At 45.6% G+C, this 27461-nt stretch overlaps 1 protein-coding gene across 4 annotated transcripts in view; it reads right to left on the bottom strand.

The window, feature by feature from the left end:
- wasf1 (WASP family member 1) overlaps positions 1-26821 on the bottom strand; it is a 38253-nt gene extending 11432 nt beyond the window's left edge. For 2 of the 4 annotated variants that reach the window (XM_061704009.1, XM_061704012.1), the window contains exons 1-5: positions 26667-26821; positions 11909-12055; positions 11661-11795; positions 4448-4601; positions 2195-2312 (exon numbers count right to left, since the gene is read on the bottom strand). In XM_061704009.1, coding sequence (XP_061559993.1) covers positions 2195-2312; positions 4448-4601; positions 11661-11795; positions 11909-12041 — 540 coding nt within the window. In that variant the 5' untranslated portion in view covers positions 12042-12055; positions 26667-26821. Of the gene's footprint in view, positions 1-2194; positions 2313-4447; positions 4602-11660; positions 11796-11908; positions 12056-16890; positions 20065-23099; positions 23105-26666 lie in introns of those variants that run through there. The other 2 variants (XM_061704011.1, XM_061704010.1) reach the window with 2 other exon arrangements.
- Between the last annotated feature and the right edge of the window lie 640 nt (positions 26822-27461).

Below are 27461 nucleotides of genomic sequence, written 5' to 3'. Positions count from 1 at the left end.
AGAGCCCTCTCTGGAAAGACCTGAAAATGGCTGCCCACCAACGTTCACCATCCAACCTGCCAGAACTGGAGATGATCTGCAAGGAGTAATGGCAGATGATCCCCAAATCCAGGTGTTAAAAACTTGTTGCATCATTCCCAAAAAGAATCATGGCTATATTAGCTCAAAACGGTGCTTCGACTAAATACTGAGCCAAGGGTCTGAATACTTATGGCAGTGTGATATTTCAGTTTTTCTTTTTTAATAAATCTGCAAAAATGTCAACAATATTTTTTTTTTCTGTCAACATGGGTGCTGTGTGCACATCAATGTAGAAAAAAATAACTTCAATGATTTTAGCAAATGGCTAGAATATAAAAAAGAGTGAAACATTTAAGGGGGTCTGAATACTTTCCGTACCCACTGTATGTGTATATATCATGCATGTAAAAATGCAGATATAACTGTTCATCCATAACTTAGTGAGTCTGTATGTGCATTCACCACGATAGAACCGTTACAACCAATCAAGTGAAATACTGGTGATCCGCTTTAATCTAGTGAGATGACTTAATAATGCATACGAACCCACCCGCTCACATTTACATTTGGACCATTTGCGTAAACGGACTATATTTTTATGGCCGGCGTGCCGAAGAATAGCTTTCAACATCTAGAGGCCTCACTCTATTATGCAGCGTGTAATTCCTCAACCCCCCTGTCTCTCTGCGGGGTTCGTCTGCAGAGCTTGGTGGGTGGTTAATTAATAAGAAGGAATTCACTGCAGGAGGCCACAGCTGTAAACAAGCGTAACAACCTGCCTCCTTTGACACAAATAAAATCCTATGTACTGTGAAGCGTGCGGCTGACCGATTAATTATACATTCTAGAAACTTCTCCTTCTCGTTGCAAGCCACCTCGCCCCCTTCGTAAAACACCGTATTCCATTCTGGAGGACCCTCGCTCGCAGCACCGCCGTGCGTAATCCTCGTTGACACCGGTGTAATGAGCTCTGATTGACTGTGAGGTTGACTGATTCTGTGAGAGGAAGCCCTTTGTCCTACACTGCATGAGAGCCTTTAATGTCGTGTTCGCAAAGCATTCAACATCGGCGGCAGGGCTGCCTGTGTTTGAAGTCGAAAACAGCAGAAGACAGCACCGTGCTCCTGATGGAATGATCACGCAAGCAATTGCTAACAGGGTCAACTGGTTGATAGGCCTGTAAGTGACGACTTCATGAAGGAGTCAACGTCGTGCCAGGCCTGTAAATATCGACCCTGTCATTTCACGCATACCGGGATTTTTTTTTTGAATATTTTTTTTTTTCCATTTTCCCTCTCGTTCTTGTCGTTCCCACCAAGCGGTGCGGTAAAGAATGACAAAACCCTGATAAACACGGCTGACATCGTGTTGTTCTGTCAATTCAATGATTATTATGCTCATCACAAGTGCTAAGGGCTACTGAGGATTCGATTTTTTTTTTTTATATCGCAGTTCATCGTTCGCGGCCCTGCTATTTTAAGCAATAGTTTTTAAAATATATATATATATATTTTTTTTTAACAGTATTTGGGCACGTCTTAGTTTAAGAGTTGTGCGGCTTCATTGCAGTACCACATTGTGTCACAACATGCCAGACAGAATTAACAGCAAGAAGAAGAGGCAGATAAGGTCCCCAACAGCAATAGTTGTTGTTCCCACAGAGCAGACCAAATATTATTGTTGTCATATCTATTATTTGTTGCTTATTTTGCTGCTTCGTGTGTATGTTAAATTAGCAGTTGTTTGAAGACTTATAATTACCTCAAGAGCTATACTAATTTTCGTTGGCCCATGTAATGGAGTTTGGCATTATATGTTAGCATTAAGCTAGCGGACTCTTGTTAGACAAAATGATATCGTTTGGTTGAAAATGTTGGTGTTCAAATATACAAAGTTTAATGCCTTTTTGCTTTATTTGTCAGTTTTACCGTAAACATCAACTTGGAGGGAAAAATAACAGACAGTCTTCCAATTCTAAAAACTATTTAATAAACCTTTTTATATGATCGATCTATCTATTGACGATTTCCACCTATTGGGGTCGATCGAGAACGTAGCACACACGATAAATGGTAAACCCAACGAATCAGTTGACAATGGAAACGCCCCAAAAAAAAAAGTCTGTGCCAAACTGTACCGTTAGGTGGGAACGAGGCCAAGTCACGAGACATACCTTCTGTTTCCGCCTCTCCTTCCGCTTGTCTTCGGTGTCCTGCAGCATCTTCTCTCGCCACAGGTCAAAAAAGTAAGAAGGATTTGTGTAGAATTTGAGACCCTCCTTTCCGTCATCCCTGCGCACAAAAGAAATTGCATTACATTTTCACAGCATGCCATAGTTAGTCAGATCTCAAAGCATTCAAGATCTTCGGAAGAGATGTATCTGGATTAGGGTTTGTAGCATGAGGTCATGACCCTAATCAGTCCACCCAAAAGACTGATCGCCATGGTGACAGTCTAACCTGACTCGGTTAGCCGGCCGAAGGCCGACCAACGGGGCTGTTCTATATCACCTCATGACACCATGTGCCATTAGGTAATACAGCAAATGGCCGCCCTGTCGCCTGCTGATTTTGGAAGAAACATCTGAACCTGTGTTTTTGGTGAAACCAACCAACCAACCAACCATGTTCGACTGCTGAGTACACAAAAACTTGAAAAAAGCTTTTTTTTTTGTCAAAGAAGAGAGTCTACACTTTGTTTTGGTAGGTTCAGTGCTTGTATTGTCACAGAACACAATATTCTGTGGATCTTGAAAGATCAGTGAAAATGCTCTTAAAACGACTGGCAATATGGGGAACACTGCTTTGAAAACGGCTGGCCATGAATGAGTTAATCATCATCTGGATTACCTGGTGCCGATTGCGGTTATCGGTGCAGCACGGTGCCCTATTGGTTAGCAAGTCTGCCTCACAGTCGAGATTCTTTGGAACACGATCGAGAAAATTTGGCGTGTAGCTTCGGACGACCCGATTAACTTTAGTTCATCATCCGGATTTCTGGTGCTGATCCAGATTAGTAAATGTTCAGCCTTGGAGATGGCATTTTGATGAAGTGACTTCACATCAATAATTAGCAAATGTGTTGAGAGTTCATCATTCATTCCCTCTCAACTGTTCTCTTGTTCCTCTTCACTCACTCCTGCCATCACAGGGCGGGAGATGTAGAACGATCTGGAACCTCCACAGTGGCAGTTGTCGCATCAGTGGTGTCTCTTGAAGATAAAAATGATCACACAGCGTTGCACTGCCAAGAAATGTTGTTGTTTTTTTTTCCCCATATCAGGCGGGGAACAGAAAGAAAAGGACTCCACCCTTCTGATGTATTCTTTTTCTTGGGGTCTCCTAAGGCTTTGAGTCTTCTTCCTTCCTAAACGGAAAACTCCTGGCTTCTCTCGTTTTTTGTATGATTCTGTGGGCCGGCTCGTCTTCCAGCTCCCACAGTGTGGCTAATTGGCAACTTCTATAACTACAAAGCCCCAGTCAAGATTAACAAGAGCGCACACTGAATAAACATTCGAAAGAAGGTGAAGAATTAAGCTCTGTGTAAAAATGGTTAACATTAAGTAATAAATGAAGATTAAGAAAATGCATAACAGCAAAGGCTTTAACAAAAAGGCAACAAACAGAATTCCAGAATTGGATAATAGAAGGGCAAACAGAGTGTTTGCAAAAGTCATTATGCAGGGATATAGCTCTGCATAATCTAAAGTGTCTGTTTGCTTGTGGACGATGGTGGGGGGGGGGAAAGGGAGCGTTGCGACTGCACTCCGGCTTTATCTAAGGAGCCTGGGGAGAATTCCCAGTGAGCCTCCTGGTGTGAGGTGTAAAATAGAGGAGTGAAGAAAAAAACGGCAGCAGAAGGGATAGATGCAAGAAACAGGAACAACATGAAAAACGAACATGGAATATCTCGGTCCAAATCAGCTAATGTCGCAGCGAGTGTACATCCGCGTTCCTCGCGGGGACTGTGTAGTTGAACCCAAATTAACTGTAGCTAGTCGTCAGCAAGCCAGACAGCTGACTTCTGGACCCCGGCAAAAAAACATTTTTGAGCCGCTGTTCAACCATCAGCGGAACGTCGTTCATTGCGAATCACCACTGACTGGGAGTAAGACCTCAGCTGGCACCAGGCAAGACCCGTACGCTGACAGAAGAAGAGGATGTCAGCCAGTCAGACACCCACACCTGCCCCTCACTTGGTCTCAGGACCGAAGGGTTTACTCTCCCACATGACCAATTGTACTACCACAGCCAGCATTCATTTCTCTGTAGACCTGCAGCAATATAAGTGGATTGCCTTCAGCCTGGCTTAGCTAGGGTCAAAAGTTCTTGTACGTCGCTCAAGGAGGGAGCAGAATACAGATGTTATGTTTTATTTATTTGTCCTCACACTACCGGAATAAAAACAGAAAAGCACAGATTCCGACCTGTAGGGCGTGAGGATGTTGAGAGGCGGCGGCTGCTCGCAGTCCTGGTAGGTCTCCTGCATCGGGATAGGCAGCGAGTCTCGGTCGAACAGCTGCTGGTCCTGGATGGTGCAACTCCTGAAAGCCTTCCTCATGGTGATGTCCTGTAGTGACACTACAGGGGGACATTGAATGCTATCATTAGCTATCTGTCCACCTAGAAACACTGACAACAGGGGTCATTTGGGGGCTTGTGCATGGCGCAGTGGCGTCAGAGTGGCTGGAAGCAGCACGTGCAAGGGTGTGTGTACTGGAATATATGTTTTGTTTGACTGTGTGCGTCAATGACAACGTGCCTTATTAGCATTAGACCTTAAGTGTTGCACCAGAATGCATCGTTACACTGTGCCGAGACATGTTGATTAGTCAAAAGGTACGCATATAAGCTACCTCTGCTACAAGATTTGGTTCGCTTTGTCTTTCAGAATAAGAGCATAATACAGGAAGTGATCTGTTCACTGTATAAATGTTGCTAACTTCACAGGGTTCTTCATATCATTTGGAAGTGTACTCATATGATTATTATTATTTATCCTTTTATAGGTCCAAGTGCCCTTCAGGTGCACTTCGACACCCAGTCAATCAGGGTCAATTGGTTGTTTTCAGCAATTAGGCAATTGTTTGTTTGATAAGAAAAGGCAAAAAAAATAATAATCCAGAATTGGATAGTACGCGGGCAAAGAGAGTGTTTGCATTCATCATTATGCAGGGATCTGTTAACTGCATAAATGTTGCTAATGTAAAAGGGTTCTTGATGTCATTTGTAAGTGTACTCGTGATTATTGCTATTATTTATTTTTTTTATTATTATGAACGTTTGGGTTCACTTACCAATCTGTATTTGGTTATTCTTTCTCACGCCCCAAGTCTTATTGTGCTTGACCTAGAACCTTAGAAAACATTACAGTCATCATGCTCCCTTTGGGATCATCAACTCAGGACTTGGCAGCTTTGTTTAGTGGGACGAGGCTGCAGGCTGCGCCACTGATTTGCTTTTGGGTTGCCGTGTTAACTCCCAATCTGCGGAGCCGAGTGAAAATGGCAATTCTTGGACAGCAATCCGGAGGCCTGAATTATTCAAGTGACAAACGGATACACTTTACTGCTAACTCGGGGAAGCCGGAAAAAGCAATGTGGCGTACTGACCCCCAAAAAATAAACAAGTTGAAGTTCTCTGAAAGCAGTCAATCCTAAATTATACACCAAATAGAGTCCCAAGCTACAACTGATCTAAGTACATCAAAAGGTGATGAGTTCCGCAGACTCTTGGTTGCCCTCCAGCATAGCCACGTGGGATTGGAGACGGATGGGAAGTAGAAAGTAGGGGGAGGGCGGTGGAGTGCGCTGAGACAGACTGCAAAACAGTCACAGAAAGGAGCTAGTGGCTGAAACACTCGGTTGACAAAAGTAAACAACGAAAATAAGACTATGAAAGGGCTTTTCAATGGCAAACTGTTTATACTAACTAAGAAATACGCGTTGAGTGACGCTGACTCACCGCATGGCACCAGTTGAATCTCAGTGGCATTTTTACATGCCATTCGGAATTTACTCCATGAACTGTTGCCAACGATCATGACACACTTTCTATTACTGACCACAACACATCCTCAGTTTCTACCATTCATATACGTACTCTGTTTGAGTGGGAGGTGCCTAAACTTCCAACATGTTGGCATGTTGGAGATTCACTCACTAATCTCACTCAGAGCCGTGCTGATCTCAAAGCGATGCAACGCCGCCATCTACAGGGATATTTTAGTCATTACAGTAGTTTACAAACCTGAATTTCGCAGACAAGCTGGGCGAGACCCTCTCCCACACCTACCTGTTGAAAAATGTACTCGATGAATATATTCTTCGGTGGCAGTCAACAGTTGGATTCCAGTTGACGAATAGAAACGTCCACGGCAGTGAATGAGTTCATTTATGTCAACCCAGCTGCGGGTCCAGAGAGGATGAGGTTTGAGACCGGATTCGAACCGAGGACGGCTATTTGTTAGTACCTGATCTTGTGAGTGAGAACCGAGGCAGTGGGGTAGTTAGGTCAGGAGATGGAGCAACTACCCTGTAATCGCGTTGCTAAATATATGCTTCCATATAGGAATTCATGTTGAAATCATGAGGATGTTTAAGCGGGATACATCTTGCTCATTTGTGAACATGGGGAATTTCCCTCTGTTGCGCTGCGACTCATTTGCAAGTTGACTGTTTCCATCATTCCAGCACCCGTTCTCTTTTGAATTTAGATGCAGCGACCAACCAAGCCATCATTTAGCATGCCGGTGCATCTCTCGCCAATGCAAATACTGTCCTACATTTCCTTCGCCTACTGCTGTCTTTTGGTTTGGACTTCAAAAAACCCTTTTTCTCCATTTCCAATATGTGCTGGCTGGCTTGGTGAGAAATCTTTCAAGCTATAATGTTCACACTGGGATTTCATATGTCTTGTTGCCTTAGCACGCACACAAAATGCCCAGGTACTTGTTTGGCGTTTTAATCGGTCTGCCTGCCCGGAAAGCCTTTTGGAGGTGATCATACACAGCGAGAAATGAAGGGGAATGGAGAAAGTTGGAGCCATGGGGGACTGACGAGAAGAGCAAAACAAGATGAAAAAGTCAAGTTCGGAAAAGCGGCAACAGATACGCAGTACCCAGAGCGAAGCCGAGGGAGTACACGAAGAAACCCTGGCTCTGAGAGATTTGTGGTGGCTTTGTGGCCTTCTACATTAGCCTGCAGCAATATAACAGGGCCATTAAATAAGGGTGGGGGGTGTGTGTTGGGGGTGATGCAGGCCATTTCTTTGTTGGGCTAAAGTCATAGAGAAAGAGAGCCTGAAGGCACACAAATATCATCAGCAAATATCATTTATATCATCAAATATCAGCGTGCAAGATGGAGGAAGGGCAGGGATCAATCAGTCGGATGAAAGAGGACAACGACAAAAACCGAGGTGAAGAACAGAGCGAGGGATGACGTACTTTAAAGGGATAAAGGTATAGTGTGTGCCAGTTTCCATCCGATTATAAATGCACACATTTGTGTGATTAAAAGCAGGTATGACCTTAACCGCTAAGCCAGCGACAGCACAGACCGTCTACATCGCGTCCCTCCGACCTTCAGGTGAACATCTCTCATGTCATCCGCCTGGTTCGGTGTCCGTTTACTCGCAAACCATAAAGCGCAATTTGCTTCAGAGTCCAAACCATGTTGGCCTGCTTCTGTTTGATCTTTTCCGGCGACTGTGAACATCTGACTTGTGATGATAAGGGCATGAATTCGGCGATTGTGAACCAATGCTGAAGCTGACATTTGTCAACATTGCGTATACCGTTTATACTCGAGACTTTGGTCCAAATATTCTGAATTAGTTCTTGGTGTTTGATGTTTAATCTCCCCCGAAAAACGAGAATTATCAAAAATGCTTTTGTCCAGCAAATGGCATACGTGGCCCGACCATGCTGTTCTGGATTGGGCAGCGCTCCGGATCATCTTACGACGGTGCCAAATTGGATGTACTGTACATACGTATACTGAGTGACTTCACAACCAATTATGATATAATGCTTTTATGCTGCCAAAACGGTTGACGGGAGACTGTCCGACGACTGCACAAAGGCTGACTGAAAAGCTGGCTAGCGACTGTAAAGTCAGATCATGAAGGAAGGTGGGACATAAAGCAGAAGCACGCGTGCCAAGTTTGACTAATAGTCACTCATCCACTGCCTCGGACATTAATATTCGTCATCAGGAATCCAACCGTTTAATGCCACTGACAGATTTATACGTCCATTATGTTTTTCACCTTGTAGGCGTGAAAGAGGATCTTTTACAGCTTGTCTATAAAATTCAGGTTTGTAAACCACTGTAATAACTAACAGATGTCTGTAGATGGCAACCTTGCATCACTTTAGATTTGCGATAAGCACAGCTTTTGAGCAGAAGATTAAAATTAGGTGGTGAATCTCGGCTTGTCAAGTCGATTTATGAGAGTTAGCAATGCCTACACGTTGGAGGTCGGACAGGTTTAATCACCTCACACTCAAACAGAGTATGCATGATAGAAACAGTAGGTGTTGCCCTAGGTAACAGAAAGTCGACTGTCACGTAAAAAAGCCACTGCCGTTTAACTCGAGCCAAGTGTGTCTCTTGGACATCTTTAAATAAATGATTATTTTGCCATCAAAATCCCTCTCTCGTTCTTCCTTTTGTTGTTCTATAGTTTGAGGTGTCACAAAACCAAAAAGGTATTAGCTTCAAAGTCACTGTCCTGTCCTTATGTCGTCGCAGAACACGATATTCTGTGGGTCTTGAAAGAGGGAAAACAGATGTGTGATCACCCATTGCACTGTTATTATTATTATGACTATCATTTGAATAAACTCAACGGCGTGTTGAGAAGCAGATGCCACAGCCTGCTGATAGGCACTTTTTTTGGGTGGTGTTGTTGTATTCATTCCAAAATCTGTCACAATGACAAATGACGTTCCATGGATCTGCATTACAGTCAACTGTAAACGGAGCCAATTCCATCTGTAACATTATTTGCGGCATCAACATGCATAAAGTCTTCTCAGGCTGCCAATTCAGCTCATTTATAGACTGACGTTTCCTTTATTTATTCAAGCCCAGGACCATGCATGAGTCTCAAAAGAGAGGGAAAATGCTTTGTAGCCATTTATATTTGAGCAAGAATTGATTGGTTTAATTGTTGTATTCCAATGGGCCGGTTTGGGTACTTCGAGGTCTTTTTTTCAGTCTGCTGCATCCTCCCCAACCCCCATCGTCCTGCCTTCCCCGTACAGCCCTGATTTATTCTCATCCGTTGCCTCCTCCGCTGCACTCTTCCTGCACACCACAGTCGCCATCACAAAGTCATTTGCGAGCGCTAAAAGCCTCCACTTACACCGCGTACGATTGCATGTTTAAAGACATGCCGAGGAAACGACTCTTTTGAGCGACGCGCTTCTCTCGGAAAACCAACACAAAGAACCGTGCTCGCACGGGCCTCTTTTCGCCTGCACCAGAACCGTAATGAAGACATTTATCTGCCTGTGCCTTTTATACTTCTGTCCCGTTTTTACAACCGTACCTCCAAAGGCACACTTGAACTTACTAAAACAAACTTTTTAAACACACTGCAAACATATCTGAACACCCAAAATATGGCAAGCATAAAATGTATAGTATTGAGAATATTGCACATATTGTAGTGTCTGTATACATGCATGCACCTTTAAAAGGCCATTCTGCGTGCGAGTGTCTGGGCGTGAGCTGTAGCCGACAGCAGCTTTTGTGTGAGTATTTTACTGTTCTCCAGGCGTCGAACAAACGTGCATTGGTGACTAGTGGCCGAGATGCGACATTGAATCCAACAAAAGTCTAAATTTGGACTTGCCTGTATAATGTAAAAAAAAAAAAAAAACAGTAAAAAAACAATCGCTAAAAATCTGTGATACAGCAGCGGCGCAAACCCTGTATACTCCTTTTTGTCCCGTAGCTGAGGTGCTTTACTTTACCTTCATATACTGTACGTACTGTGGTGGTGGTGTGCGCCTCACAAGTGTAGAAGGAACAGAAAAATGTATGTGCGGCGCGGGGCACTGCAGCAGGAAAAAAGCAGTCAAGTGTGAAAGAATTGTCCCGCAGAGTTATCTGGGCTAGGTCGGAACGGCTTCCTCAGCAGGTTTACGATAGCCGAGACTTGTTCCACACAACAACCTTGTTCGCTAAAGTAAGACGAGAGGTAACTCCTCCCTTCACCACTTTCTCTTTGCTTCTTTTTCCCCACCGCCCGTAAAAGTCACCTTTTTGCACCTTTTTTCCCCCGACGTCGCTTTTCTAAATACATGGACGGCAGAGGACGGTGTGGACCCAAGGATTTTCCGCCTTTGGAGGCGGGGACGGGACGGGAAGGAAGGCTGGAAAGGCGGGACAGCGGTGTGAACTTTGACGCTTGCACTGCCGGGTCGTCGGATGCGGCGGTTTTGCAAGTTTTCTGAGTAAAAGACACCTAAATCAAGGGTGACTAAATGGAGCGACTTTAATAACTTGATATGTTTAAGCATGTTTGAATAATTTAAATAAATGTGCTTAAAGTCGTGATTCCCAACCAGGCCGGTTGGCACACTAACGTGCCGTGAGAGAGCATAAAGTGTGCCGTGGGAAAAGATCCAATTTCACCTAATTTGTCGCCAAATTATTTGTCATTCATTTCAAATATATCTTCGTTATCTATCGATGCCACTGATGTATAGTGACAGGCGGAACAACGAAATGCCCTTCCATTAGCTGTGTATCGTCCTGTTGCCATTCATAAAACAGAATAAGAATTGGCTTCCTTCAAGTATTCAACAGTCCCAAATTTTACACAGAGTAAAATTTGTAAGGTAATTGAGACGAGATCATCATTATTTTAGTGTTCAAACGTTTTGTTTTTTTGGGATGTTTGTGTCTGATTGTGTGCTGTGAGATGTAAAATGAGGGCCTCAGCGCAATAAAGGTCGGGAAACATTGCTATAAAGCGTGCAGGAGGGGTGATATTATTTGAGAAACTTTTTTTATGAGCTCTCTCTATGTTACAACTTTTGACCGATTGCAGGTGTCTCTGGAAGATATTCCCCCCACGATAATTTACACTCTAGGCATTAAATCGTAATTTGTTGGAGTTTACCACATTAGTCTTACCATACAGTAGTTATTTTTTAACTCTACGACATTTAAGAACGTTCATCAGGAAAAAAAACACCTGGAAAGGTCCTGTGAGCCCAGAGCAAATTAACTCACTTTACATTTTTTCCTATGGGAGAAATTATTTTTGTAATGGGAAGCAAATTGGGCGTCACGAAACGGATCACGTTCCACTTCGGAGGTTTTCCCCGCCGCACTCGGCTCCGTGTCAGCGAGAAATAAGCAGTTAAGAGTCGCACACAGCTGCTTCATGGGAACTCAATACGCGGCCCCGTGGATGGATATTACCGTGCTGTGATTCTCTCCTTTTGTCTTGCCACCTCTTCTAGGTGCCCTCATCCAGCATCCGCCCAACCCCCCTGATAACCTCCTCAGCCTGACCGGAGAGCCACTTTCGCATTGTCACACGATGACCGCAAGCGCCACTGCACCCATCTTATTGTGGCAGTTAGAGATACTAAAAGAGGTAGACAACAGTGCTCACATTCTTCCTCTTTGGGGTCCAGCTGTGTGACGCTGACGGAGAGGCGGTCCACGCGCTCCTGCAGGGAGTTGACCCGGAAGGAGAAGGAGTGGGCCTCGTCGAACAGCTCCCCGAACAGGTCTTCGGCATATTTGCCTACAACACAACACCAAGAAAGAGGGAAAAGAAAAAAAAAAAAAAAAAGAGCATCGTGTCATTGATTGTATACTAATCTAACCACACGCGTGTGTGATCTTCGGTGCACTGACTGAGGCTGCTGAGCTGTCGGATGACACTGGCCAAGGAGATGTTGGTCACACATTCCAGCTCGTTCTTGATGTTCCTGGGCAGCGCCGTGTGGCACAGGTGCCGGGGCTCGATGGTGCGCTTCACCAGCGGCATCCTTCCGCCGTCACCTGGCGGGGGAGAGTGAGGAAAAACGTGGTAATTGAGCGTAGCCGCGACAATGCACGCGCAGAATTAACGGTTTAGGATGTTGGAGGGCAAGCAAGGAGAGTTGTAGGTGTGATTCATCTTGAATGAGGACATCAATGCCCATAAGAGGCAAAAAAGTTGGACTGAAGTGTACAATGGACATGACAGAAAACCATAACAAACAGATAAAACCCCTTCCCACCTTTGAAATAACAAGATGTCCCTCACTGCTCTTTAAAGATGTTTTTTATTCCCATCATCCATCTTCAACATCTCCATTCACTACCATCTGAGACGTCTTGCTTGCCAACGGCTTTTTCCTTTCAAAATAATGTGTGCGCATTTACTGAAGTTGGTAAAAGGAGATTTGCATGCACAACCGCACTGCATTTATCCACTGACGACGTCCGCAACATGCGGTGACATGATGACAGGACTTTTCCCAGGAGCGTAGAGTGCTGTCATTTTTCGTGGCTTTCCCAAGAGAAAGCGGCTCTTGCACACACACGCGCCTCAGTTCTGACAAATAGTGGAACAATTCAAAAGAAAGTCGAGGAAGACTGGACAGCGTGTTATCCAAGTAGATCATGTGGCAAAAAAGCCTTTTTCCATGGGACAATCAGACAAATTTGCAGTCTTTTATCAAGGCAAATTTCCACTGTTAACAAAATGATTGTATGATGCTACCTTAGCAAGGTCCCATTTAAAAATATCCACCTCTAAAGTGAACAAAACGTAAGAACACGAGCCACCGTCGAAAAGTGTTCCCACCTAAGGATGGGAATTGATGAGAATTTAGCGATTCCGATTCCATTATCGATACTGCTTATTGAGGCGATTCCTTATCGATTCTCTTTATCAATTCCCATTGGTGAGGGAATCAAATAATATAAATGATATCATTGCTATCGTTATCATTATATATACTACTATTGAATTGTAACTTACAACAAATCAGAAGTCGATTCTAATTTCCTTTTTGTATATTTTCAATTCATTTCTCAATTGTTATACGTATTAAAATGTAAATGAATGAGGGACCATCGGAGACTTTTAACTGAAACAACCGATTCTTCTTTATTGAAGCGATTGCCTTCTGTGACTGTTAAAGTATGTTCAACGTAAACAGATAGCGGAATGTCTGTAAGAGCACTTTCCTATCTGGAATTATGGATCTTCTCATCAGGTCATTAGAAGCCACTCAGATAATAAAAGTATGCCAAAGTGTCCTTGAGCAAGATGCTGAACCCCAAAGTTGCTCCTGATCCTTCGTCGTCAGTAGGTGAATAAGGAAACAATGTTAAAACGCTTCAAGTACCTTGACGGTAGAAAATCGCTACATGTGTGCAAGCCCCTTTCCCATTTAGCTGCGAGGCAGACATGCTAACCACTCAACCAACTCAATTGTGTGTGTTTCAAAAAATGGAATACATGTGCCTGGAGTGTTTATGTGCGTCGTCAGGGAACGTATCGTCTTCGATAGTTTGGTGCCAATCGAGACAAGCAATCGCTGTCTTATTCACAATGGCTGGTCAGGCTGAAAGTACACAAAGGCATTGCTGATCATTCGAGCGAGCAGCCCCCCCCCAACAAAGGATTTCGGATCTCGGCCACAACGGTTTCTCCATGACGACGGGTTCAGGCAAATGAGACCGACAGTAACGACGTCTCGACTGCGCCGCGAGTCATCGAAACGGTGCAGCTGACAGGTCTTTGTGCGCGACGACTGTGGTTTCTTTTTATGTCGGCCGTACTTCTGACTCATGCTAATTCAAATCCTTACCATTCACACAATGGGATCGTCCGTTGTCTTTTTGCTAACTCCCCGAGGTGGCAAAGGCACCCAAAACTCTGTATTTAAGTACAGATACTGTGTTTAAAAAAACAAAAACAAAAAGACAACTGAAACTTGAAGTACGCTTTCAACGCTTCTACATAAGTAACGTACATAACTTTTGCTGTCATTTATTGGGTAGTATAAACGATACCCGTTTTGGGTATTGTTTATAAACAATGATATCTCAAATCATCGTTTGCCATTAAAATGAATAGAAATGCCATTAATCCGTTCCAGCGCCCCAACTGAAACATAAATAACATTTTTAGTAATGTTTTTAATAAAGAATATCCGCCAGTGAGTAATGCAAGTGTTGCTACTGCTTGTGTTCAAATCGAAGTTTTACAATTACAGCGACATTGATGCTACTTTCGTGAGCCCGTCTATGGTGTTTTACATAGTGTGTCAGCATTTAAGCTAGCGTATTTGGTTGAATACACAACATCTATTTTTATTTTCAAAGTTAACTCCAAGTGGGAGTGAACAGCTTGAAGCAAGCACTCGGCCTCTTTTTTTTGAAGAATTCCTCACTGTCTGCCAAACTGCTGCTTTTCGTGAATTTTGTCGCTGCTACCTTAGCTGGCAGTCGTAACTCTGCTCAAGCCAAAACATAAAATGGACGCCACATATCTCAAAAACTCGGGTCACTCATAAGTCGAGGTAGTACCTCTGTATCTTGCTTCTCTGAATCTGTTGCGTCTTATTTGCTGCTGTACCTGATTTTTCTTTCTATTTCTGTCTTTTTTTTTACATTGTGTCGTCAACCGGACAGGTTGAAGACAGTAACGAGTCTATTTTGACAAAGTACGGAGTAGAAATGTTTTCAAATTTTGGAGTAAAAGTAAAAAAATAAAAATTAAAAAGGTACAGATATCTGAAAAATCGATTTAAGTACAGTAACAAAGTATCTGTAATGCATGACTTCCTCCCACTAAGTACAGAGCGGTTTCCTGCTCATACGTGACTCATCGCCATGGTAACAGATCCAGCGGACATGGCCGCCTTATCCCGAGAGAGGGAAAAAGGCTGAGACGGAAGGAACATCTGACATTCCTTGAAGGATGAAGGGATGGCTGGGGGGGGGGGGCTACCTCTGATGCGGCTCATTGCGTTGGGGACTGCGTGTCTATGGAGTGGCTTTAATGAATCCTAATGGAGCGTTTCCTCACTCCATCCATCCGCGGACCTCTCAGTATGGAGCAGGTCAAGTGGCCTTTATTCGGACAACACCCTTTGTACACACGCAACGCAGGAAGATCACGCTCTTTCCTGTCCCGTTTATTTATCCGGTTATGGACAGGGACCCGGAACGCCTCTCTCGAACCCCACTCGGCCATGGTTGCAGAACATCACGTCAAGTGTCTTTCAGACCAATTCAAATGCTCTGCTAGCCTAGCACCCTTTCAGCATTGCGATGACACCCCGTGGGTAGGCCATCACAGGTGAAGTGCGATGGCATGAAAACAAAGTCATCGTGCTGGAAGCCTAAAAATACGCAGGCCCAAGCAAACGAGCGCTGACTGGAGCAGTACCGACGAAATGTAACATTTGCCTCGCTGGTTATGGGAGGCGGAGGGAGTTCTTTTTTAAATGCCCGCTCCAACTTTCTGTTTCTTTTCGGGCATGGGTTGTTTTTTGTGGGCCTACTTATGATAAACATGCCTACCAAATGTCATTTTGTTTAGCGAAACCGGCTTTGGCGGGTGGATTTGCGACCAAAAGAAATGGCCACAATGACCCCAAGATGGCTGCTTCAAACCAAAATAGCGGACTTCTTGTGTCTTTTCAGTCATGGGGTTTTGAGACTTTTTTGTGGGTTTAGCCATGGTAGACGTGTACCTTGGGGGACAGAGCCTTCGCCACCGCTGCGCTTCTGACTCACCACAATCATTCCACAACTAAAATGGTTGCTTTAAACCAAAACGCCAGACGTCCTGTTTTTTTTTTTTTTTCAAGCACGGGTTCTTGAGAAATGTTTGTGAGTCTATCTATGGCAGACATGCCCACCGAATTTCATGTTGTTAAGTGACACTTGCTTTGGGAGATGAATTTTTGACCCGAAAAACAAATGAGAGTAAAATGACCACTTGAAACCAAACTGGCAGACTTCCTGTGTTTATTTTCTTTTGTTTTAGTTTTTTTCAATCATGAGTTCTTGGGAATGTTTGGGTGACTTTTCATGTGGTCGACGTGCCTCCCGAATTTCATGCTGCTAAATTAAACCGGCTTCGAGTGGGCGAATTTGGGAGGAAAACAAATCGCATCACAAAGGTCGAGTGCTCTGTGATAATGTCCATTGGAAGCAGCCTCAATGATGAACTTTGTACTGTGAGTGAGCAGACACACAAAGGTCCTCTGAGTATTTTCTTACAAATTGATTTGAGCTCAGTAGACATTCATTAAGATCACTTTATCTCTGACACACACACAACTAAATATTCATGGCTGTCTAACCTCAATGAGCCGAGTGTCTGATGAACAAACAGAATCAAAGAAGTCGATCTGCTGAGCGCAGAGAAAAGCCGTCGTAATGAATAATGAACGCCTCGCTTTCAATAATAGATGCCTGTACGCTCGCGCAGGGCCACACTCGGCTTGCTCGGCCTGTGCGGGAAATGTCATTATCGCGACTCCCTCGGCGTACGCGCAGATGCGAAGGAGAGCCGTCAGCTCGGGCGGCCGCAATTACCGTCAGACACAATAAAAGGGCAGAAGCAAAACAGCGAGAGGCGACTGGATTCAAACATTCGGCACGGACTCTGTTATTCGAGTGAAAACACTTGGATGGCAATGAATCTGGCAGAACCTGTAAATAGCTGGACAAAGAAGATCGCAAGACTGCCTAGTGGTGGAGTAGTCACTTCTCAAACAGTCGCGCGGCGTGCGTGAGTGGGCGAGCAAGAAGTTATATATATATATACACACACACACACACACACACACAGTAACACTTAACTATATTTATAATTTCATACGTACCTGGGGCTAAAAAGCGAAACGTGGAGAGTCTCTGTCACCAAAGTGCACAAGCACAGTCAACGAGCGGTCCTATCACTGCCGACAGCCTCTCGAATAGCCGCTCTCTCGCCTTTATTCTCGGCCATTTGCTCTCTTTGTGTTATTATAATGTAGCTGCGGCGGCCAGGATAATCCGCTCCTTTAATGACAATCACGCCATGTTGTTTGTGCTTCAATAAAACCGAAATACAGTACATTATGTGGCGCCTGTTTCAGGTTTGTCGTTGCATCACTTTGGATTGGAGCTCAGCACAGCTTTTGAGGAGAAGATAAAGATCAGTGGTTGAATCTCAGCTCGTCAGGTCGATGATGAGGGAGAAAAATGCCAACGCGTTGGAAGTCGGACAAGTCCAGGCACCTGCCGCTCGATATCAGTATGCATTTGCACGGTATAAAGAGTATTTGTCGCGGTACGCGGCAGAACGCGTTTGTCGTGATCGTGACGGATTGTCACAGAAGGCAATGTCCTTTGGGTCTCGGAAGATGCACCCAATTCCTGATCAATCTCGGCCGGTCAGTCAGGACTTCGGCCGGTGTTTCGGGTCGCTCCCCGAGTCTTTGTCGCCTCCCTGAGCGAGTGTGCGCGCTTGTCTGAATCATTGTGTGCTCGTCGGTCACAATCAAAGATGCGCCTGGAGCCGCACGCTTTCATTTCGTCGGCTGCAGGCAAACTCCAGCGCGGGCGGACGGAGGTTTCCCCTCCGGGTAGCTCGGGTGTATTTCGCTAGTCGAGGCTGATTAAGAAGTTATTGCTCGAATAGATTGCACCGTAATAATAATCGGCATGCTCGTAATCCACCTCCTCTTCCTCCTCGTCCTCCTCCTCCTCCTCGTTTCCCACACAGCAGAGCCCTTCATCCTCTCGCTGTTGTTTGTGTCCAAGCTGGGATGTTGGGATCTTTCCAATAGCTTAGTTTAGCGCCATCGCTCTGTGTTTACGTTCACAAGAAGCATGGAGCCTTCTGGAAAAGACCGAGTCGTCGGACAAGCGGGGCAGCAGTTGTTGACAACTGAGAACAAAACTGAAATGGGGCGCAACTGTTAACAAACGCACACGGACGCACTACTACTATACAACTACGATTGATTGTTCGTTACTAAATGGGGCCCTATGGTGGGCGCAAGCCGGTGCTTGATTACCAGATTGCTGGTTACTACCAGGCTACTTCCTGGTTCACGGAAAATCGACTTTTATCCAGATCCTCACCAAAGTCGCCGACTTTCCCGACCCCTCTCGTGACTACTTCTCAAAAAGGCGACTCGTAACAATGCCAACAGTGGTCCTCATGTTATCAGCAGCCTCTTTTGCGGCATGGTGGAGGGAAGCGGGATATTTGCCCTGAAACATATTTGGCAGTCTAGACTAGAAGTTGCTCAAATGCGAGGATTCAGTCAGATAGCCAACAATTCGTAGAAAAAAAGACAAAAAGAAAAGAGGTGACGTTTACCGTCAAACTGAACATCAAACAAACACACGTGTATTTAACAACCAAATGAGTTCACAAGCTTAATGCTAACATGAAACATCGCATCCACAGTTGGAACCGGCAGTTTACATCCACGATATAAAAAGACGCATACGCTTTTGTTTCTCACCGTCCGACATGAAACTAGACTCAACTTTCCCCGTTTTAACGCAATGAGGTTCACCAAAATTATTTCTCTTTGCTAAATGTCGGAATAAAGACGGAAGGATATTTTTCTATTTAATCATGCTCTTACTATACTGTATGTTTAATCAAATCCAGTATTCAAGAGTGCTTTTATTAAATTAAAAACAAATGACATGATTTTTTGTTGGGTTTTTTTTTTTTTTTTTCGACGTGCTGCGAACCGCGAGGTGACCGTGCTTGCATTATCCAGCGGTTAACCGTTTTATGGCACCGCGGGCTTAACACAGGAAGTCGTCGTGGAGACTCCGGCAATCGCGTCGGCCACGGAGGCTTACCTCCGCCGAGGCGGCTCCCGCCTGGAGGCGCAACGCTTTCATTTCGTCGACTGCAGGCAAACTCCAGCGCGGGCGGGCGGACGTTTCCCCTCCGGGTAGCTCGGGTGTATTTCGCTAGTCGAGGCGGATTAAGAAGTTATTGCTCGAATAGAAGTGCTCTTCGAGTTGCAAGGCAGGAGAAACGGGTTCTAATTCCTCACATGACTCGCTAAGACGAGCTTTCCCTTTCTGCTACATGACAAGGTCAGCTTAGTCCAAAATTGCTCTTGTTCTGCTTCTGAACGGTCCTAGCCTTATTGGCACCCCCGATGGAAATGCTGCCCTGTCAGCTGTCAGCCACAGCTCTCACTCCGAAACTCCCGCGGCACCCCGCCAGGCCGCATCTTAAAGGCATCCGTGAACGCCGTCACTATAATATGCACAGTATTTTCTATCCATTTTATTCTTGCAATGTTTTTATGTTCAAATACAAATACAGTCTTTTTTGGAGTGCGCTTTCTTTAGTTTAAGGGTGTTTTGGTATGTTTAAATCCGTCGAAAGAGGAGGGGTCAAACTAAAAATACGCATTTCATTGTTCGGATACTTTTTATACATATATTGCAGATATTTATCTTTCCTTAGTGAGCGACGAGGATTTCTTGTGTTCCAAAAATACACTTGCTAACAGACATCTCCTCCCATCTGCAGTGGAGTAAATGTCCAAGGCCACTATATTCTCGACTACAGTTCATTTCCTTTTCTCCCTACATTTACTGCTAATAACAACTAGACACACACAATAGAGATATAGCAACAAGTAAAACATCCCATAATCCAAGCACCCGCGCACACCGTCAACTACGTCTTCCCCACAATCCGCAGCACTGTTTGGCGTTTTAATGCCGTGCGGCGTCCTCAAAAGAACGTGGCATTAGTGGCAAGTGGCCACGTCCAAAAGAATGACGTGTTCGCCGTAACCGCTAGCTTGCCTCGCCGAATGGCTTCCCTCTGACCTTAGAGGCAGTGAGTCACAGCGGCGCATCTTCGCCGTCTTCCAGTCCGCCCGAGAAGCACACGCACGCGCGCGCACATACGCAGACGCGTGTGCAGAAGAGACGAGAGCTTCGGAAAGTCAAAGTGCAAGATGCATCGATGCGAGCGCAGGCGTACGTTTCAGAGCGGCACTTTGCGAGTCCTGCATAACGGCAGCTTCGTGCGCACGGACACACACCAAGCTGTAGGCATGCGTCTATAAATAAAATCCGTTACGTAAGGGCCACTTGTGTCCTACCCCGTTTTCCCTCTTTCCTTCCACATTCCGTTCGCTTAGTGCATTATTGTACTTTTGTCGTACGTTGTTATATTTCGTGTTCAATGGCGTGTCATTCAACTTCGCCACCAGGCTCCGCCCACACGGAAGGACGAAAACTCAAATTCCTAACGGGTATAGCATAGCCTCGTCTATTTAGTACACATGCTTCAAATTGGGTAACAATTGGACTAAATCTCGAGGAAATGACCTTAAAATGGCCGCTTCAAAACAAGACGGCAGACTTCCTGTGCATTTTCGTGCATGATTTCTTGAGACGTTTTTGTGGGTCTCCTCTTGATTGACACGCCTACCGAAATTCATGTTGCTCAATTAAACGAGCTTGAAGGGCTGAATTTTCAACCAAACAGAAAAGGCCAAAATGACACGAACGTGGCCGCGTCAAACCAAAACGGCTGACTTCCTGTGCGTTTGCAGGAAGGGCTTCTTGAAACCTTTTTGTGCGTCCAGTTATTAGAGAAATGCCTCGCAAATTTCACGTTGCTCAGCGAAACCGGCTTCAAATCTTGAAGGCAAAACTCGATCCGTGGTTTTGTTCCCAGCCTCGATTTGACTCACGCCTCGTCATTTGTCCCGGTGCAATGGCGGCGCTTCAGCTCTGAGCTCACACATTGAATTGATTCCACAACGTGACGGGCGAAGAACGGTTGTCCAGGTGATGACTTCCCTCAGCACCACAAACAAAAGCCAATCTCGGAGTGTCATCACACAGCAGGCCTCGTCCATCCATAGCTGAATCCTTGCCGTTATTATCATAGGCGCATCTTAATTGAAAGCAACACTTGCTGCAAACTGATGGAGAAATGTACCAGGGAAGCTCAATCTTATTTCATGCAGAAATGCTGCGTCAGGGCCATAACTGGAGTCGTCGAGAATTTATCTGGACAGTAATCCCGCACTAGATCGCGGTTCATTTATTGCGGAGGCAGTGCATCGCAGATTATTATTATTATTATTATTTTTTTTTTTTTTTTAATTTATAAAAGGGCAGTCTAGCGCTTACGCGCCTGCACATCTCTGATACACTCAGCTTTATAGGCCTCCTGATTTCAATGTGACGGGTCAATTCACAAACACACGCTTTAGCCCAACGAATAGCTATCGCACACACTCATAACAATATCGACGGGAAAAAAATGCAAGTAAAGAGCAATGTTTAGCTTGATTTTCTACATCTACAGTACTGTAGTTTAAAACATCACCACAATGAGTTCTGAGTACACGTAACCTGTTTTACTGACTACATTTCCCAGACCGTGAGTGTGAGGAGTAGTGCAAATGGTTAACGCAGGAAATCGCCTGTGTTTGTGTTGTGTGTGTAGAGGCTGACCTCAAATGCACAAATAAAATACCCGCACCTCTCTCTGAAGTGCCGTTTCAAAACTTAGCATTGGAACGCATCCGTGAAACATATAAGCGGTCGCTACTTTGCCGATTTCATTTTCTCGAACGTAACCCCCGCGATAAACGAGGATTCACTGCATTGGCAGTGAAGCATGATTTTGTATGCACTTTTACACACCAAGGCAGCAATGGATAATTAGATGCGTGACGACCTGACAAATAAATGCCACCTATCCTGTTTTAGCAAGTTTACGGGATCTCTGTGTGAAAGGTTAGTCATTTTGCGTATTCAAAATAGAGTCAAACACAGCCCGAGGGCAGCCGGTGCCATGTTTTTAAGGTTGTTGACTTAAAACAATGGTCACCAGAGAATATCTACTACCTCAATTTTGTCTTGCCAATATAAATATCAGCCTTTCCGAAACTCATCTGTTAGCGCTTAACACAATAGCTGTTCTGGAAAATCCTGTATCCAGTTCCAAACAAAGCTACAGCGGAGCGAGAAAGGTCTCAAATACAATGCAAATACAATCCGCACACGAAGAACCGGAGGAGTGGCCTCGATGGGTTTTCATTGTGCACTTCATTCTGGCTTTCATCCTGAGAGAAGAATCCAGGTCACTCACCGGATACGATGTGGCTTCGTTTTCATAAAACTCTAGGCCTGTGCAGCAAACTGACCGGCCGTAAACACGAGAATGTTTGACGCCGGACACGTTTGCGTTGCATCCAGTGTCTATCAGTGTCAGTAGAATTGTAATAAATGGATCGCTATTTACGACCATAATGCAGGGGAAAGACTTTTTGGAAAGAGCCTTAAGAAGTGTTTGGTCGCCCGTAACGACGTTTGGGGGCTAATAGACCCAAAACGATGCAGCAAGACAAGGAAAAACAGAGAAAATGAGAGAAAATATTAATATGGCCCCATTTCATCATAACGGTTCAACGGGAAACCCGACAGGTTCAGCTGGGAAATGGTGCGAACAACCGCAGTTGGCTGGCAACCAGTCCAGGGTGCACTCTGCCTCTTGCTCAGTCATTGGCCAGCCTCATCGTGACCTTCACGAGCAAAAGCGTTATGGAAAAATGGATGTAGGGGTGTTCAATACCACTTTTTTTTTTAGACTGACACCAGTATGACGATTCACTCTTTTGTACTCACTGATACCGAGCACCGAAACCAATAGTACTTTTGATACATCAAATTTCAGTACCGGCCCATCCCCACATCAATGGTACCAAAAGCTGCAAGTGGCTGGCGGCCAGTCCAAGGTTTCGCCTGCCTTTGGCCCAAACTCAGCCAGGATAGGCTCCAGCTCACCGCCGACCATAACGACGACAAGCGCTATAGAAAACAGATGGATGTGTTGGCACTTGTTATTCAAGTTATTTTTTTGACAAGAAAGGAACCAACTTGTAAGACTGCCTGAATCACATTTTTAACGTGATGGGAGAATTTTCTGAACTCTTGTTTCAATGCTACTCCTTTCCCTAGACAGCAAACTTGTTCCAAAAAGTCTGTTGTTGGGCAAACAAATGGCTCCAAAAAAATAAAATGAATTGTTTACTTGGTTTTAGTGTCAGCAGCCACGAAACGCGCAACAAGGAAGCACGGGGGCAGTGAGCTGCGAGGGACGAGTAGCGGAGAAACACGAGGCCGCCCCGTCCGAATCGGGCCTGGTGTCCGACTGTCGGGCGGGCACAGAAGCCGCATTATCGAGGAGCCGTGGGCCGCCGGGGCCAAGAGCGGGAACAATAGTTCCTGTGTGAGCGTGCGCCAGCCCCCGGAGCATCCCGACAGCTGAGCGATAGGAGGTGGGCCCGTCCCGATGGCACGGAAAGGGGCGGGGCCCATTGCAAGCTCGCCTCTTTTGTCTCGTCAAGCCACCTTTTGCTCGCCGCCTTCTCATGCCAGCGCATTATTTTGCTTACATACACGCCTCTCTCCACGTCCGGCGAGGAATGAGAAAAACAGATATTCGGGCGGGGGGGGGGGGGGACCTCTAAAAGAGGCTGGCAGAGGATCACAGCTATGTCAACAAAGATGAGAGGTCCAAAGGCCTCAGCGGGCGGCATGCCAAGGCTTTTCTCTCACATAGGCTCGAGACAAAAAAAAAAAAAAAAAAGCTGCACGAGAACGGCAAACTCAGCGAAAACTTTCCTCTCGTTGTCACACTGGTCCTGCACCGGGTTTACCTCAAGCAGCATTTGGATGGAAACAAACAAAAAGAAAAGATGTAAAGGACAAGTCAACATTCAGCTAAATACGGTTGTTGTGGTGAGAGGCCCCCCGCACTCGTTTCTCTTCAATAAGACCCATCTCGGGGTCATGGGCGGCGACGACAGCCAAAGTGCGTCGCTTATGTGCAGCCGACTACATTTTGTATTGGTCAAGATGAGAAGAGGAGATGTTGGAAATGGGAGCAAGGTGGTCAGTTCTGAAGTTTCCCTTTTCCTCATTGGCCATCCTGTCGCCGCATGTTAAGCAGCGCGTGCTTGGACCCACCTGAAGCAATAAACCCAAGTTTTAAGCGTCGGACTGCTGATGTTAGCCCTTAAATTTCACGAACACTGAAAGTAAATGTCTTCTAAATTTCACACGCCACAGATAAGCGTGCCAAACATATGTAATGTATTTAGAAACAAATCTGCGGGAAGTTTTAGGCAATTTCCCCTCTCTGAAGACGTTTTTTTTACGCGAGCGAGACTAGCAGTGCGACCTTTACAAAGGCACGAGGGGATGCGCCTGATTTTCAAAATAAAACTTGTTCCGTCTCTCCGTGCGGCCCGATACCAAATGGCGCTGTCGTGAAAACCAATCCTATAGCCGAGTCACGTGACGGCCGTGGATGCCACCGTCCGCGGGTGATGACGGGAACAGCTGAAAAGGGGCGGGCCCGGCCTCTGCTTTGCACATAGCTGCTTTCCTGAAGCGCAAAGAACAGTGTGGTCACATTAAATGCAAGACCTGCTGCACGTTAAGTCTTCGCTAGCCCCTTTCACGCAGAGAAACGGTGACAGCTCGAAGCACTGTGATGCAATCACGCATGAGCAGATGTCAGATTTAGCAAGACCCCGTGGTGGGCGGTCAGAACCACGGAGCGATATTTAACCTCAATTCTAAAAATTGTTGCAAGAAATTGTCTTCATTTTGTAGCGTTCCTCTTGGCTGCGCTGCTTCCTGTACGTGTCAGCGGCCGTGAGGATGTTTTTTGCCCAATCAGATTGCAGCCTGTACGTGTTGCCGTGTGAATGGAATCTGCCCACGCAGGGCCTTCACAATCAGCAGCGCTGGCTGATGTCGTTTAAATAGTCGTAGCAATGACATTGTTTCTTTAGCCGACGAAATTTCAAATTCCTCCTCACGGGGCCAGAGCACTGGTACTCGATGACATCGGTATTCGTCCGTTCTCCGATTGGTTGGCGAGAACAAAACTCGTTACAGCCACGTTCGACGAGCGAAACACACCTGCGGTGATCTGCACACATGAATACATTTACTAAACGGCATCTCAGGTGAATAGGAATGCGTGTGTGCCTTTAAGGGGCGTGGCCAAGTGAGCGCGGTTGCCGTGATTATTCCGGCGTGAGACAGCAGCTCCCGGGCGAGTGTTTTCCCGCACGTCAGGAAGCGCAGCGGCTCCATTTCGTTTTCATGGCCGTGCGTCCGACGCACTTCATTTCTGGCTCGCTTTCTAATTCGAATATACCACGGAAGCGCACGAAATCGGAATCTCGCCGTCACGCAGCGTGCGTGACGCCACTCGCGTTCGCTACAAGCTGACTTTGAATGTAAACAAACAACTGCAGTTGGTCCGTTGGCGTGTAACGCACGCAGGATTGGGTCAATTCTCCTGTTCCATTTAGACCTCCCTCTCGCTTGCCTTCATTTTAGCGCCGGCTCTCGTCCGTCTCCACATCTCCTCCGGGGGTGCATTCTTCGCCAAATGGACGTCGGCCGGCTCCACGCATTTCAGACGAACGGCAAAAGTCCAACGTCGACAATATTCTGCGCTCAATGCAACACCACGGCCAAAACGCTGCAATATTCATTCCGGGCAGGTGAGCTGGAGCCTAGCCCAGCTAACTTTGAGGCGATACTGTGGACTGGTCGCCAGCCAACAGTCGCAATCACACCGCCGGACAATTTACAGTCTTCAACGAACCCAACATGCGTGTTTTCCGAACGTGGGAGGAAGGAAGCCGGAGTACCCGCAGAAAACCCACGCAAGCACGCGGACGTGACGCAAACGCCACTCAGGGAGGCCGCAGCCGAGATTCGTACTCGGAACCTCAGAATCGTGAGGCAGACATGGCAACCGCGAGTCCGCTCTGCTACGGTTTTCACAATGTGAGACTTTAAATGGACAGTTTTGCAACTTTTTGGCGGTGCACTTCATTGTACGAGCCCGGCCACGAGCCACGACGCTTCCGAAATGTGCCTCGTGTACTTTTTGGGCCCCCGTGAATGTAATCCCCTCACCATCTTCGAGCAGATGTCCACACTGAATGACACCGTTCACAGCGCCCACTGTTGCGCTCCCACTTGCTAGTACCCAAAAAAAAAAAAAAAAAAAAAAAAAGGTTTCCAATTTCACCAAGCCTGATCTTTTTTTTTTTTTTTTTTTTTCCTTTTTTCCACTGTGCTGGAAGCAGCCTCCCCATCCCCCATTACACGGCGACTGCAGGCTGGCTGATAGAGACCCCATCCATCCTCTCCAGTGGGGAAATGAAATCACGTCGCCTTGAAGCCGGGGGGGGGGGGGGCTTTTGCTCAAGCAGGGAGCCCCCAATCCTGTCAGGCACGTGTCATATGATGTCAGCTTTGTGCTCCTAACAGTCAATATTTGTTCTCGCACTAATGTGATGTTGCACAGGGCCAACATATCAAGAGGCTGCTGCCCAGATGTGGGACACGCTGCAGTGCAATTAGTTGACATCGGCACCAAATCTAACTTGCAATCATTGTTTGTGTGTGTTTTTAAAAGACTTTCAACCGGATAAATGCACCTACGTGGGAGAGTCAGTACTAAAGTTACGACGTCTGCTTTAAGCTGCAAGCTGGAGAAACATCTTTAAATGTGACACGCGAGTGTAAAGACACCCGACGTGTTGCATGCAGTTTGGACACATACCTGCTTAGTTCGATTAAATCCCTCCTTTTCCTTTTTTTTTTTAATTTAAAAAAATATATATTATTTCCGATCCATCCTCATTTGGTTGTCGAGCATGCCGCCGTGTGCAAGCATTTAAATCCCCGGTTTGTGTCCATGACGGTGCTTCGTATCAAATGTGCTCCACCGTGCAAGAAGAGGCGGAGGCGGAGGAGGAGCAGGAGCAGGAGGAGCAGGAGCAGGAGCAGGCCACTTTTCTTCCAAAGTGGATTCATGCGGTGTCGAGATGAGCGAAATAGGCCCCGAGCCGTTTTCCGAAAGCTATCATCAACATGTGTGAGATCTGATTTTTCAATGCAAGTGGTCAACATGCGCTTGACGGCGGTCCACGTTGGGCAACGGCGTGTAAAAAAAACATTAGCTCGCCGGTGAAAGTCCCCATAAAAAGTGGCGACAATGGTACGGGCCACTCTATTGTTAGGGCGCCAAAGCGTCCTGTGCAACCGCTCCTGTGTGGGAGTGGAGAAACCTGCGCAAATGATAAACACGTCAATCACTGTGTTGAAATATGTAACACGTGCATATATATTTTAATATACTTGACTCCTTTTAATTAGTTGTTACATACAATAGGCTAAAATGCGTATCATATTTTATTTTGTTTGGTATTTATAGCCCATTTAATATAGTACAATACATTGAACCACTTAAAAACTAATTATATATTTGTATTTTTAAAAAATGAAATGATGATCGTTTTTTTTCATTTGTCATATACAGTTGTACAAAAAAACTCTTGCCGGCCTTATAGCCTCA

The sequence above is a fragment of the Phycodurus eques genome, chromosome 18 (assembly GCF_024500275.1).
Source record: "Phycodurus eques isolate BA_2022a chromosome 18, UOR_Pequ_1.1, whole genome shotgun sequence".
NCBI lineage: Eukaryota > Metazoa > Chordata > Actinopteri > Syngnathiformes > Syngnathidae > Phycodurus > Phycodurus eques.
This window is presented reverse-complemented; position numbering and strand designations above follow the sequence as displayed.